The 13,820-nt window shown below is 40.5% G+C and overlaps 1 protein-coding gene across 2 annotated transcripts in view; it reads left to right on the forward strand.

The window, feature by feature from the left end:
- Positions 1–8,851, forward strand: part of eprs1 (glutamyl-prolyl-tRNA synthetase 1) — a 99,005-nt gene extending 90,154 nt beyond the window's left edge. For both annotated transcript variants that reach the window (XM_043695780.2, XM_043695781.2), the window contains 5 exons: positions 517–690; positions 5,712–5,872; positions 7,250–7,328; positions 7,781–7,845; positions 8,491–8,851. In XM_043695780.2, coding sequence (XP_043551715.2) covers positions 517–690; positions 5,712–5,872; positions 7,250–7,328; positions 7,781–7,845; positions 8,491–8,641 — 630 coding nt within the window. In that variant the 3' untranslated portion in view covers positions 8,642–8,851. The remainder of the gene's footprint in view (positions 1–516; positions 691–5,711; positions 5,873–7,249; positions 7,329–7,780; positions 7,846–8,490) is intronic.
- Positions 8,852–13,820: the final 4,969 nt, after the last annotated feature.

Genomic DNA, 13,820 nt, shown 5'->3' on the forward strand with positions numbered 1-13,820 from the left:
TGGCTTTGATTGTGACAAGATTAATTATTGTTTGCTGGTCCCAGTCAAAATTGCATCAGTGGTTTTAAACTGAACACAAAAGGATATAATGTTCAGTGCTAGATATGGATTCAATACTATTCAATTGAGTGCAGCTGAATTTTTAAACTTGTACCTTTTTGTTCTAATAAATATTCATAATCATACCTACATTTAAAAGCCCACAGCTTTAACTTAATAGGATAATGCATTGTTCAATCTATATTTTGATTGTTCTGTCAATTTTCAATGATGTTATCAGTCTGACTGAGAATTATACAGTGTGGTCATCCTCAGAGCTAGCTAAATACATGTACACAATTTTGCACCTAATGTACATGATCTGGAGATGTGTGATGCTATTACTTGGTACCACAAATAAGGAAATGTTGCATTTTCCAGTATTAATGTATCTTACCTTTTATGAGCACAGAATTTACCAAAACAATTAAGGAGTACTTATCTAATGTGTTTTATGATAAATTGCTTATTTTACAGGTTATAATAATCCCATGTGGGATCACAAACACACTTTCAGAAGAAGATAAAAACTCTTTAATAAACAAGTGTAGCCAGTATCTTGCCCGGTTGACCAATGTTGGAATTCGTGCTCGGGCTGACCTGAGGGATAACTACTCACCTGGCTGGAAGTTCAACCACTGGGAGCTGAAAGTAAGTACCTATCTTTAATACCTGTATTGAAATGCAAAACCCTCTTCAGTTAGTTTTATTGGCAGAGAGAAATTACTGTGCCCATAATGCAATACGGTAAAGGTTATTAATGCTATGTAGAGTCATAGAGATGTACAGCACAGACACAGAACCTTTGGTCTAACCCCTCCATGCCGACAAGATATCCCAACTCAATCTAGTCCTACCTACCAGCACCCGGCCCATATCCCTCCAAACTCCTCCTATTCATATACCCATCCAAATTCCTTTTAAACGTAGCAATCGTACCAGCCTCTCCCACTTCCTCTGATAGTTCATTCCATACACATACCACCTTCTGAGTGAAAAGGTTGCCCCTTAGGTCTCTTTTGTATCTTTCCCATCTCACCCTAAACCTATGCCCTCTAGTTCTGAACTCCCTGACCCCAGGGAAAAGACTTTGTCTGTTTATCCTATCCATGCCCCTCATGATTTTATAAACCTCTATAAGGTCACCACTCTGCCTCCAGTGCTCCAGGGAAAAACAGCCCAGCCTCTTCAGCCTATCCCTATAGTTCAAATCCTCCAACCCTGCAATATCCTTGTAAATCTTTTCTGAACCCTTTCAAGTTTCACAACATTAGTATTACAGTGGTGGAAAGGACGATGGATGAGGACTTGCCATCTGAGGTAGTTTGGGCTGAGGTTAGGAATAGGAAAGGTGAGGTCACCCTATTAGGAGTCTTTTACAGGCCTCCTAATAGTCCTAGAATCATTGAAGAAAGGATAGGGAAGGTGATTCAGGAGATGAGTGACAGTAATAGGGTGGTTGTTTGGGGGACTTTAACTTTCCTGATATTGATTGGGAAAGCTATAGCTCAAGTTCGTTAGATGGGTCAGTGTTTGTTCAATGTGTGCAGGAGAGTTTCCTGACACAATATGTAGACAGGCCAACAAGAGGTGAGGCCACACTGGATTTGGTTCTGGGTAACGAACCAGGCCAGGTGTTAGAATTAGAGGTAGGTGAGCACTTTGGGGATAGTGACCATAATTCGGTGATTTTTACACTTGTGATGGAGAGGGATAAGTGTGTACTACAGGGCAAGAGTTATAGCTGGGGTCAGGGAAATTATGATGTGGTGAGGCATGACTTAGGATGTGTGGCTTGGAAAAGTAGACTCCAAGGCAAGAGTGTAAATGATATGTGGAGCTTGTTCAAGGAGCAACTATTGAGTGTCCTTGATAATTATGTACCTGTCAGGCAGGGAGGAAAGGGTCGTGCGAGGGAGCCGTGGTTTAATAAGGAATTGGAATCCCTTGTTAAATGGAAGAGGGCGGCCTATCTCAAGATGAGACGTGAAGGTTCAATTGGGGCGATTGAGAGTTATAGGGTAGCCAGGAAGGACCTGAAGAGAGAGCTAAGAGCAGCAAGGAGGGGACATGAAAGGTCCTTAGTCGGTAGGATTCGGGAAAACCCTAAGGCTTTCTATAGGTATGTTAGGAATAAAAGAATGACTAGGGTAGGAATAGGTCCAGTCAAGGATAGTAGTGGGAAGTTGCGTGTGGAGGCGGAAGAGATTGGGGAGACACTGAATGAATACTTTTCTTCAGTATTTACTCAGGAACAGGGCATTGTCGTCGATGTGAATACTGAGTCACAAATAAGTAGAATGGATGGCTTTGAGGTATGTAGAGAAGAGGTGTTGGAAATCCTGGAAAAGGTGAAAATAGATAAGTCCCCTGGGCCTGATGGCATTTATCCTAGGATTCTCTGGGAAGCAAGGGAGGAGATTGCAGAGCCATTGGCCTTGATTTTTATGTCCTCTTTGTCTACAGGAGTAGTGCCAGAAGACTGGAGGATAGCAAATGTGGTTCCCTTGTTCAAAAAGGGGAGTAGGGATAACCCTAGTAACTATAGGCCGGTGAGTCTCACTTCTGTTATGGGCAAAGTCTTAGAGAGAATTGTAAGGGATAGGATTTATGCACATCTGGATAGGAATAATGTGATCAAGGATAGTCAGCATGGTTTTGTGAAGGGCAGGTCGTGCCTCACAAACCTTATTGAATTCTTTGAAAAGGTGACGAAGGAGGTTGATGAGGGGAAAGCGGTAGATGTGGTATATATGGATTTTAGTAAGGCGTTTGATAAGGTTCCCCATGGTAGGCTACTGCAGAAAATACGGAGATATGGTATTGAGGGTGAGTTGGAGGTTTGGATTAGGAATTGGCTGGATGGAAGAAGACAGAGGGTAGTAGTTGATGGCAAAGTTTCTTCATGGAGTGCCGTCACTAGCGGTGTTCCGCAAGGATCTGTTTTGGGACCATTGCTGTTTGTCATTTTTATAAATGACCTGGAAGAGGGGTTAGAAGGTTGGGTGAGCAAGTTTGCGGATGATACGAAAGTCGGAGGAGTTGTTGACAGTGAGGAAGGATGTGGCAGGTTACAGCAGGATATAGAGATGCTGCAGAGCTGGGCAGAAAGGTGGCAAATGGAATTCAATGTAGCTAAGTGTGAGGTGATTCACTTTGGGAAGAATAACAAAAAAATGGGGTACTGGGCTAATGGTCGGATACTTGGTAGTGTGGATGAGCAGAGGGATCTTGGTGTCCATGTACACAGATCTCTGAAAGTTGCCACCCAGGTAAATAGTGCGGTGAGGAAGGCATATGGCGTACTGGCTTTTATTGGTAGAGGAATTGAGTTCCGGAGTCTTGAGGTCATGATGCAGTTGTATAAGACTCTGGTGCGGCCGCATCTGGAATATTGTGTGCAGTTTTGGTCGCCATACTATAGGAAGGATGTGGAGGCACTGGAACGGGTGCAGAGGAGGTTTACAGGATGTTGCCTGGTATGGAAGGAAGATCGTATGAGGAAAGACTGAGACACTTGGGGCTGTTTTCATTAGAGAAAAGAAGGTTTAGGGGTGACTTGATTGAGGTGTACAAGATGATTAGGGGGTTAGATAGGGTTGACAGTGTGAGCCTTTTCCCACGTATGGAGTCGGGTATTACAAGGGGGCATAGCTTTAAATTAAGGGGGGGTAGATATAGGACTGAAGTTAGGGGTAGGTTCTTCACTCAGCGAGTCGTAAGTTCATGGAATGCCCTGCCAGTAGCAGTGGTGGACTCTCCCTCTTTATGGGCATTTAAGCGGGCATTGGATAGGTATATGGAGGATAGTGGGTTAGTATAGGTTAGGTGGGCTTGGATCGGCGCAACATCGAGGGCCAAAGGGCCTGTACTGCGCTGTATTCTTCTATGTTCTATGTTCTATGTTAACATCTTTCCGATAGGAAGGAGACCAGAATTGCACGCAATATTCCAACAGTGGCCCAACCAATGTCCTGTACAGCCGCAACATGACCTCCCAACTCCTGTACTCAATACTCTGACCGATAAAGGAAAGCATACCAAACGCCTTCTTCACTATCCTATCTACCTCCGACTCCACTTTCAAGGAGTTATGAACCTGCACTCCAAGGTCTCTTTGTTCAGCAACACTCCCTAGGACCTTACCATTAAGTGTATAAGTCCTACTAAGATTTGCTTTCCCAAAATGCAGCACCTCGCATTAATCTGAATTAAACTACATCTGCCACTTCTCAGCCCATTGGCCCATCTGGTCCAGATCCTGTTGTAATCTGAGGTAACCTCCTTCACTGTCCACTACACCTCCTTTTTTGGTGTCAACTGCAAACTTACTAACTATACCTCTTATGATCGCATCCAAATCATCTATGTAAATGACTAAAAGTAGAGGACCCAGCACCGATCCTTGTGGCACTCCACTTGTCACAGGCCTCCAGTCTGAAAAACAACCCTCCACCATTGCCCTCTGTCTTCTACCTTTTAGGTGCAAGAGATGTGTTTCTTTTTTATAAAGAGAAGTTGGGCATTTATTCAGTTTCTAGGAACAGAATTATTTCCATATCCTCTGCAGCAGAGTTTGGAAATTTTGAAACTGATGTTAGGAGAAAGTGAGGACTGCAGATGCTGGAGATCAGAGCTTAAAAATGTGTTGCTGGAATTTATGATGTTAGCTTGGTTTTCCATACCTGTATTTTATAGAGCCTCTTTTTACTTGTAATTGGAAGAAATTGAATCACACAAATAGTTCTTGAAGTCATTTTGGACTCCATGTTAACTATTTTTCCTGTATCCACAGATGTCGCCAGACTTGCTGAGTTTATCCAGTACTTTGTTTTTATTCCAGATCTCCAGCATCAACAGTATTTTTGCATTTGCCTACTTGTTGCTTGATAGTGTAAAACTTGAGTATTGCCGAATGTAAGCATTTTATCTTGTACCTATCAGGACAGATGCAAGGATGTCAAATTTCAAAAAGAGATACAATTTATGATGTATTGGAATATACAGGAATCTGCATTGTACGCCAAAGCAATTTGCCTAGGTATTGCATCTTTTTTTAATTAAACAAAAGTATGAGGGACAATGGCATTCTATTGCCTCAGCTAGTCAGACCAGACTTGCCAACCAAGTAGTATACTCCATGTGGTATAATTTGTTGCTTCCTTTGAAATTTGGCATTCTTGTGTTTGTCCTGACAAACTGAATTGAGTTATTTAATATGATTACATGTCCTCTACTTCATACTGCATATGAACCTCTAAAGTAGATTTAATTCTGAACTGCTTTAACTCTTCTGTTTTGTAAGTTTAAATTATTTTTAAAAATTTGCTCCATTAATATAGCCATCAATTCATCTGGCTTAATATTACTCTGATATTCTTCTTTAAGGACAGTCTGCCAGAATTAGAATTTTATCACCCAACACAGTAAATATAATGATATTTATAGCTAAGAGAACATTTCTTTGAGTGTTGATTTAACAGATTCTACTCTGACGTTTTATGAATATCCTTCAGTTATCACTCTCTGAACCTTCCAACTTTATTAAAAATTTGTTAACAGCTATTGCAGCATTTGATCCAACTTTAATGTAGTGTTTCACAATTAGGATTATTCTTGTTTATTTTTGATTAATTGGAACTAAGATTTTTTAAAATTTATTCCAATCTTAGGGTGTACCAATCAGGCTAGAAGTTGGACCACGGGACTTGAAAAATAATCAGTTTGTGGCTGTCAGACGAGATACTGTCAGCAAATTTACAATACCAGAGGCTGATGCTGAGACGAAGTTGAAGAATTTATTGGAGGAAATCCAAAACAATCTTTATAACCGGTATTATATATTCTCAGAACATATTCCACTTTAAGGATTCACAGTCAATGTCTGTTTGAACAATTAGTCATTGGTTCGTATTGAACTTGAGTATCACTGAATAAAGATATAGACTTTGTCTTGCATTCAGCAGGATGTGTTCAAGAAAGGCGATGTAAAAAAAAACCAATATTTTATACCGTATGAGAAGAGAATGCTGATAGTTGACAAGTGGACTCTGATTGCTAATGTGTTACCTCGGAAAATGCATTGTGTGCCACCTTCAGAATACTTCTATAAGCATGAGTGTGTTTCAGATTTGCACCACTTTCTTTGGAGGCTCCCACCTGAGAAATTGGTAGAACCCCTCTGGAGAGGAGCTTCTTTTGGACATGGTCCTTTGACAAAAGGCGATCATAGTATTTAATCAATTCTCCGCTCTGTAAAGGAATCCATGACTTAGCAAAATTTAAGCGTCAACCTTCCAAACCCCCAAGGGTTTATTTTCAGTACAGGAATAAGCCATGCAGCATGTAAAACTGCACTAATCTGAGCATTCATCTTTTTAATTCCAGTTCCCAGTCTGCATCTTAGCATCGTCTTCATGGCTCACTTTCCTACAAAGCTTTGTGTCTTCTGCAAACTTGGAGATATTTCATTTAATTTGTTTATCTAAATTAATTTATGTTGTGAATAGTTGGTATCCTCGTTTCGATTCCAGCAATATCTGGTGATATTTTGTCATTGATTGCACTACTTTGCACTAAGAACAGCAAATGCACAACACAAAGAATAGGAGTAGGCAAACACAATATTGCCATTCAAACCTACTCTGCCATTGATTCAATCATGTCTGAAATTAGAATTCAAAATTATATCCCTGCTGCTGCTAATATCCATTTTATTCCCTCAGAGATCAATAATCTCTCGGTTCTGGCTGCCAACATATTCAATGATGGAGCATTCACGACCCTTTTGGGGTCCAGAATTGCAAAGATTAACAGCTTTGTGCATGAAATAATTAACTTGTATCATACCTAAATGTTGAACCACTTTGTCTGAAACCATGCCGTATGCTTTTGTTTGTTTCCACTAGTAGGAATTCCCCCTGTCAGCGTTTACCATGTTAGTCTATTCATATTTGCATTGTTTCAATGAGATCACCTGTAGTCTTCTGAACTCTTGAAAATATAGGCCCAATTTCCGCAGCCTCTCCTCATCCAACTCTCTCTTTGCAGGAAGTCTGAAGTGCAAGACCCTTCCCTAAAACACTGCACTAGACTAACCAACTACGGAATCAGTCCAATAGGGAGAGTAATCTTTGTATAATCTATATGTTCTGCAGTAGACATCATACTATTTTCTAATCATTTATTATTTTTCTTCCTCTGTAATAAGAGCTGCTCAGGATCTAAAGGAGCATATGGTTTTGGCTGACACAATGGAACAATTTCAGCAAGAGTTGGATTCAGGCAAGGTATGATCTCAGTTAGTTGTCTTCTACTGTTGTTACTTTTAAGCCATTCATGTCCAATACGTGGCACACTTGGATAGCACCTATGGACTTAGATGTGAATATAGATAAAATTAATGGTATGGTATCCTCTCTGTCTGGACATTCCCTCAGATACAAGGGCTTTGCATTATATGTTAATGGAGTTTCAGTGCAGTCTTCAGACATGTTAAACAAAGTTCCTACCAATTAGCTTTAAATATATGCATGGTATGGGAAATGGTTGGAGTAGTTGGTGGGGAGGGGAGAAGAGAGAAGTCCACGTGTCATAGTGATTAGGAGCATTATGTGCAGGGCAAATCTTGTGCTGTGCTGGTAAGCGGCACATGATTCTGTCCTTCAGCACTGCATTTCTCAGAAATATAACTACCGATTCTAGCTTTTACAATTTTATATTGCTGTCTCACTTATTTCAGATTGTGCAGATTCCTTTTTGTGGTAAGATAGAATGTGAAGATTGGATTAAGAAAACAACAACAAGGTAATAATGCCAGCATTATAACCTTAATTCTGTATTCATTGCTGCTCTCCCATGTATTTGAATCATGTCTGAGCAGTGCAGAGGAAAAATCACCTTGAATTAATTTTTGAGCATGTCTTTTAAATCACAGGCTTGTGTTTTAGCTTCAATTTAACTATTAGCTGAAATGTAAGGTAACTTGAGTAGAATGCTGTTCAAACAATATTCAAAACATTTACATGTTATTGCACTGTCTGCCCTCTTTGGTTGAGTAACAGATTTCAATATTTGAAAAGAGCATGTGATTTCTCCCAGTGACCTCATCAGTATGATTAACCATTATGACCGTAAAACAGACTATCTGATCGTTATTGCATTGCTGTTTGTGAACATTGCTGTGTTCGAATTGCTTGCCTTATTTCTCTGTCTTAAGTTAGTAAATACACTTCAGCAATGACTTCATTGGCTGCAGAGTACTTTAGAACATCCTCAGGAGATGCTGTCTAAATTCCTTCTCTTTTTGGTTTAGCTTTTTGAATCTGTAAGGTCCATTTATGCAATTTTTGTACAAATATTTAGTCATCTATTTAGAATAATGAAGGTGTGGCATGGGGCTGATGGTTTGATGTAGTGTTTTATTTGTTTTTGTATTTTCTTGTGCTGCAGGGATCAGGATACTGAGCCTGGTGCGCCATCTATGGGAGCTAAGAGTCTCTGCATTCCTTTCAAACCTCTTCGTGAATTACAACCTGGAGCCATATGCATCAGTGGCAAGGAACCTGCCCAATACTATGTACTTTTTGGCCGCAGCTACTAATTAGGAAACAAAGTGTGAAACAATCATGTCTTTGACTTCAAATGTTTTTATAAGATGAAAAATTATAGTTACTTTCACCTTTTTTGTGTATTTTTATCCAGTAATGAAAATAAACTGTATCGTCAACTAAAACAAAACTCCTAGAGCTATGGCTATTACAAATAAAGGTTCCAGCTATCCTACTCAATAGAAATAAACCTTTAATGAATATTTTCTGTGTTTTGTTTACCCAGTGTAATGACTAATTCTAATATTACCTCTACCAACCCACTTCCCTATGAATTGAAATAATAACAGTGAAGACTGGAAAAACTCAGCAGGTTCTGAAGGACAGCTATACTGACTCAAAACATTAACTGTTCTATCAGACACTGCCAGACCTGTTAAGTTTCTCCAGCTTATTGTTTCAATTTCCAATGTCAGCAGTATTTTGCTTGTATTTCTATAAATTGATTTCTCACACTAAAGTGATCATCACAAATGCGAAAATGCTTGTGGTGACATCAATTACTGGCAATAGATGTTTCTAAGCCACAGTACATTTGCTCATGCATGACTGATCACAAATGCCCAATGATACTGATATCCCACATGTCTGGGAGAGCCTGTGACTGAAAATCCAGAAACTGAGAGAAGAGGCCATGTGGTAGGTGGGTGAGAGTCACAGCTTTGGACTGAAGTTAGATGGGGAGGGGAAGACTCCTCAATATTAAGATTCTCCCCTCTTTCTCTATTCTTTATCGAGTGCCTGAGATTTGTCTCAACCAACTATGCTTTTGTACGGAAGGTTGTAACCTTTAAATGGTTTCATAAGTCGTGGGTATTGCTGGCTGGTATCCGTCCCTAGGTGCCCTTCAGAAAGTGGTAGTGAGCTGCTGCCTCGAACTGTTGAAGTCCATTTAGTACAAATAGACCCACAATGCCATTAGGGAGAGTGTTCTGAGATATTGACCCAATTATACTGAGGGAATGGCAATATATTTCTAAGTCAGGACAGTATGTGGTTTGGAGGCAGAGTTTGCACATGGTGATATTCCCATTTTATTTGCTGTCCTTTTCCTTCTAGATGGTGATGAAGAGCTACCAGCTAGAGCTTATGTGCCTGTGTGCTTCTTGTGCCACTTAGATGTTATGTTCCTACAAACACAGCCTTGACACTCATTTGCAGAAAATGATCATTACTTTTAGAAATTTTGCAATGAATTCACATATTTGGCTACTAACCACTTAGTCTGGATTCAATTTGTTTATTTTATTAAAGAATTAATTTAAATAAAATTTCAACATTTTAAAGGAACAATCCAACTGGTATCTGTGCTAACTCAATTCTATGTAACTTGCCCTGAAAAGCAAGCCAAAACAGAGGCAACATGAATTGGAAATTGACTGGGAGGTAGACAGATGAATGGATACATATTCTGATTGTAAAGCACCACTGGAAAAAAATGACCAGAGAGCTATGCAATAAAGTCAGTTGTACAGCATGGAAAAAGACCCTTTGGTGTAATTCGTCCATGCCCACCACATATCGTAAATTAATCTAGTCCCATTTGCCAGCATTAGGTTCATGTTCCTCTTAAAACCTTTCTATTCATGTACCCATCAAGATGCCTTTTAAATATTGTAGTTTTACCAACCTCCATCACTTTCTCTAGCAACTTATTCCATACTTATGTCACCTATGTGTGAGAAACTTGCCTTGTATGTCCCTTTTATATCTTTCTACACTCACCTTAAACCTATAGTGGGTGGCACAGTGGTTAGCACTGCTGCCTCACAGCGCCAGAGACCCAGGTTCAATTCCCGCCTCAGGCGACTGACTGTGTGGAGTTTGCACGTTCTCCCCGTGTCTGCATGGGTTTCCTCCGGGTGCTCCGGTTTCCTCCCACAGTCCAAAGATGTGCAGGTCAGGTGAACTGGCCATGCTAAATTGCCCGTAGTTTTAGGTAAGGGGTACATGTAGGGGTATGGGTGGGTTGCGCTTCGGCGGAGCGGTGTGGACTTGTTGGGCCGAAGGGCCTGTTTCCACACTGTAAGTAATCTAACCTAATCTACTCCTTTTAGTTTTGGATTCCTGTACCCTGGTGAAAATTGTTGGTTATTCACTTTATCCATTCTCCTCATGTTTTTATAAATCTCTATATAAGGTCACCCCTCAACCTTTGACACTCCAGAGAAGATAGCCCCAGGCTATTTAGCCTCTCCCTATAACTCAAATCCTCCAACCCTGGCAACATCCTCATAAATCTTTTCTGAACTCTTTCAAGTTTTACAACAGCCTTCCTCTAGCAGGGAGACCAGAATTGAACACCGTATTCCAATAGTAGCCTAATCAATGTCTGGTACAGCTGCAACATGACTTCCCAACTCTTATCCTCAATGCACTGACCAACAAAGGCAAGCATACCAAATGCCTTCTTCACTATCCTATCTACCTGTGACTCCACTTTCAAGGAACTATGAACCTGCACTCCAAGGTCTCTTTGTTCAGCAACACTCCCCAGGACCTTACCATTAAGTGTATAAGTCCTGCCCTGATTTGCCTTTCCAAAATGCAGGACCTCCTATTTATCTAAATTAAACTCCCATCTGCCACTCCTTGGCCCATTGGTCCATCTGATCAAGATCTTGTTATACTCTGAGGTAATCTCCTTCACTGTCCACTACACCTATTTTGGTGTCATCTGCAAGCTTACTAACCATCTCTTCAATGTTCACTTCCAAAGCATTTATATAAATGATGAAAAGCAATGGACCCAGCACCGATCCTTGATGCATGCTGCTGGTCACAGGCCTCCAGTCTGAAAAGCAACCCTCCACCACCACCACCCTCTGTCTTCTAGCTTTGACCCAGTTCTGTATTCAAATAGCTGGTTCTCCCTCTATTCTGTGTAATCTAACATAGACTGGTTGGCAATCATGAGGAACCTTGTCAGAAGTCTTATTGCCCTCATCAGTCCTCTTTGTTACTCAATCAAATTAGTGAGACATAATTTCCCATGCACAAAGCCATGTTGACTATCCCTAATCAGTCCTTGCCTTTCCAAATAAATGTAAATCCTGTACCTCAGGATTCCTTCCAACAACTTGCCCACCACTGATGTCAGGTTCACCGGTGTATAGTTCCCTGGCTTTTCCTTAGCCCCATCTTTAAATAGTTGCACCGTGTTTGCCAACCTCTAGTCTTCTGGCACCTCATCTGTGGTTATCAATTATGCAAATATCTCAGCAAGGGGCCCAGCAATCACTTCCCTTGCTTCCCATAGAGTTCTAGGATACACCTGATCAGGTCCCAGGGATGTATCCACCTTTATTCATATTAAGATGTCCAGAACCTTCTCCTCTGTAATATGGACATTTTTCAAGATGTCGCTATTGACTTCCCCATGTTTTCTATCTTCCATATCCTTCTCCACAGTAAATACTGATGCAAAATACTCATTTAGTATCTTCCTCCATCTCCTGTGGTTTCACTCGTAGGTGCTCTGCTGATCTTTTAATGGCCTTATTCTCTATTTACCCTTTTGTCCTTAATGTGTTTGTAGAATCCCTTTGGATTCCCCCAACCCTATTTGCCAAAGCTATCTCATGTCCCCTTTTTGCCGCCTTGACCTCCCTTTTAAGTATACTCCTCCTGCCTTTTTTAGGGATTCATGTGATATCTGCTGTCTCTACCTGATATTTGCTTGCTTCGTATTCTTAACCAAAACATCAATTTCTATCGTCATCTAGCATTCCCTACACCTAACAGCCTTGCCCTTCAAATTAGCAGGAATATACTGTCTGTTATCTCATTTTTGAAGGCCTACCATTTTCCAATTGTCTCTTTACCTGCGAACATCTGCTCCCAATCAGCTTTTGAAAGTTCTTGCCTAATGTCGTCAAAATTGACCTTCATCCATTTCAGAACTTCAACTTTTAGATCCGGTCTATCCTTTTCCATGATCATTGGCCCCAAAGTGCTTCTCTACTGACACTTAAGCAATTTGCCCTCCCTTATTTCCTAAGAGTGGGTCAAGTTTTGCCAATTTACTAGTAGGTACAACCACGAACTGCATTAGAAAATTTTCTTATACTCATTTAACAAATTCTTCTCCATCCAAGCCCTTAACACTATGGCATTTCTAGTCTACATTTGGAAAATGAAATTCCCCTACCATAATCACCCTGTTCTTGCAGATAGCTTAGATCTCCTTAAAAATTTGTTTCTTAATTTTCCACTGACTATTGGAGGGGGTCAATAGCCGGTCCTTCAGTCCCTTGAGCCTGCTCTGCCATTTGATGAGATTGTGGCTAATCTGATTGTAGTCTTTATGTTCCTGTGTGCCCTCATACTCTTTGACTCCCTTGTCAATAAAGAATATATTTTATTTGGCCTTAAACATATTCAATGACCCAACTTCCATTGCTCTTCGGAGAAGAGTTTTCTATAAACTAATGACTCTTTGAGAGGAAACATTTATTTTATTTTCCATCTTAAATGGAAGGCCCTTGAAACGTACAGAGAATGTGGGAAAGACTCAGCAGATTTGTGTAGAGAGAAAAACAGTGTTTCAAGTCTGGTATGACTCTTGTTTAAAACTTTCTCTGAACCAGTTCTGACTCCAATATCCATGTGCCCTCTGAGGCCAACACCCCCAGTTTCAAGACAAGTGGTTGTGGTCACTCAGCTATATTGGGTGGGCCACATACTCTTACTTGATATAAGACTATTGTGAGCTTTGTCATAGTAAACAGTTTTTAGGAGGGCAGAGGAAGCATTTCAAAGGTATCTCAAAGCCTCTGTGAAAAATAAACCATCTCTTGGTAATCTCTAGCCCAAGACTACCAACCTGGAAAAGAAGCATCCGTAGAGTTGTCAAATGTTTTGAGTATCACCGACAAGCCCAGCTGGAAGCCAAATACAAACAGTGGAAGGGGTATGTGAAAAGCCAAGCATCTCACCCACTGGCTTCAGCAAACACTATCTGACCCATCAATGGCAAGTGTGGGCATCTGATATTGAATTATTTAGTAACCTGAGAACCCACAACATCAGAGTGGAAAAAAAAATTATCCCCCGTCACGAGGGAGTGCCAACGAGAGAGATCTCTTTGAGACTGCCTGTGTTCCATTCCAGTCGATTATTGCACCCATAAATTGAGCCATGTGACCTTTTTCTAAGCATATAATAGATTCT

Source organism: Chiloscyllium plagiosum, unplaced genomic scaffold (assembly GCF_037043375.1).
Source record: "Chiloscyllium plagiosum isolate Xiang-an unplaced genomic scaffold, Cpla_swu_hap1 HiC_scaffold_10, whole genome shotgun sequence".
NCBI classification, from domain to species: Eukaryota; Metazoa; Chordata; class Chondrichthyes; order Orectolobiformes; family Hemiscylliidae; genus Chiloscyllium; species Chiloscyllium plagiosum.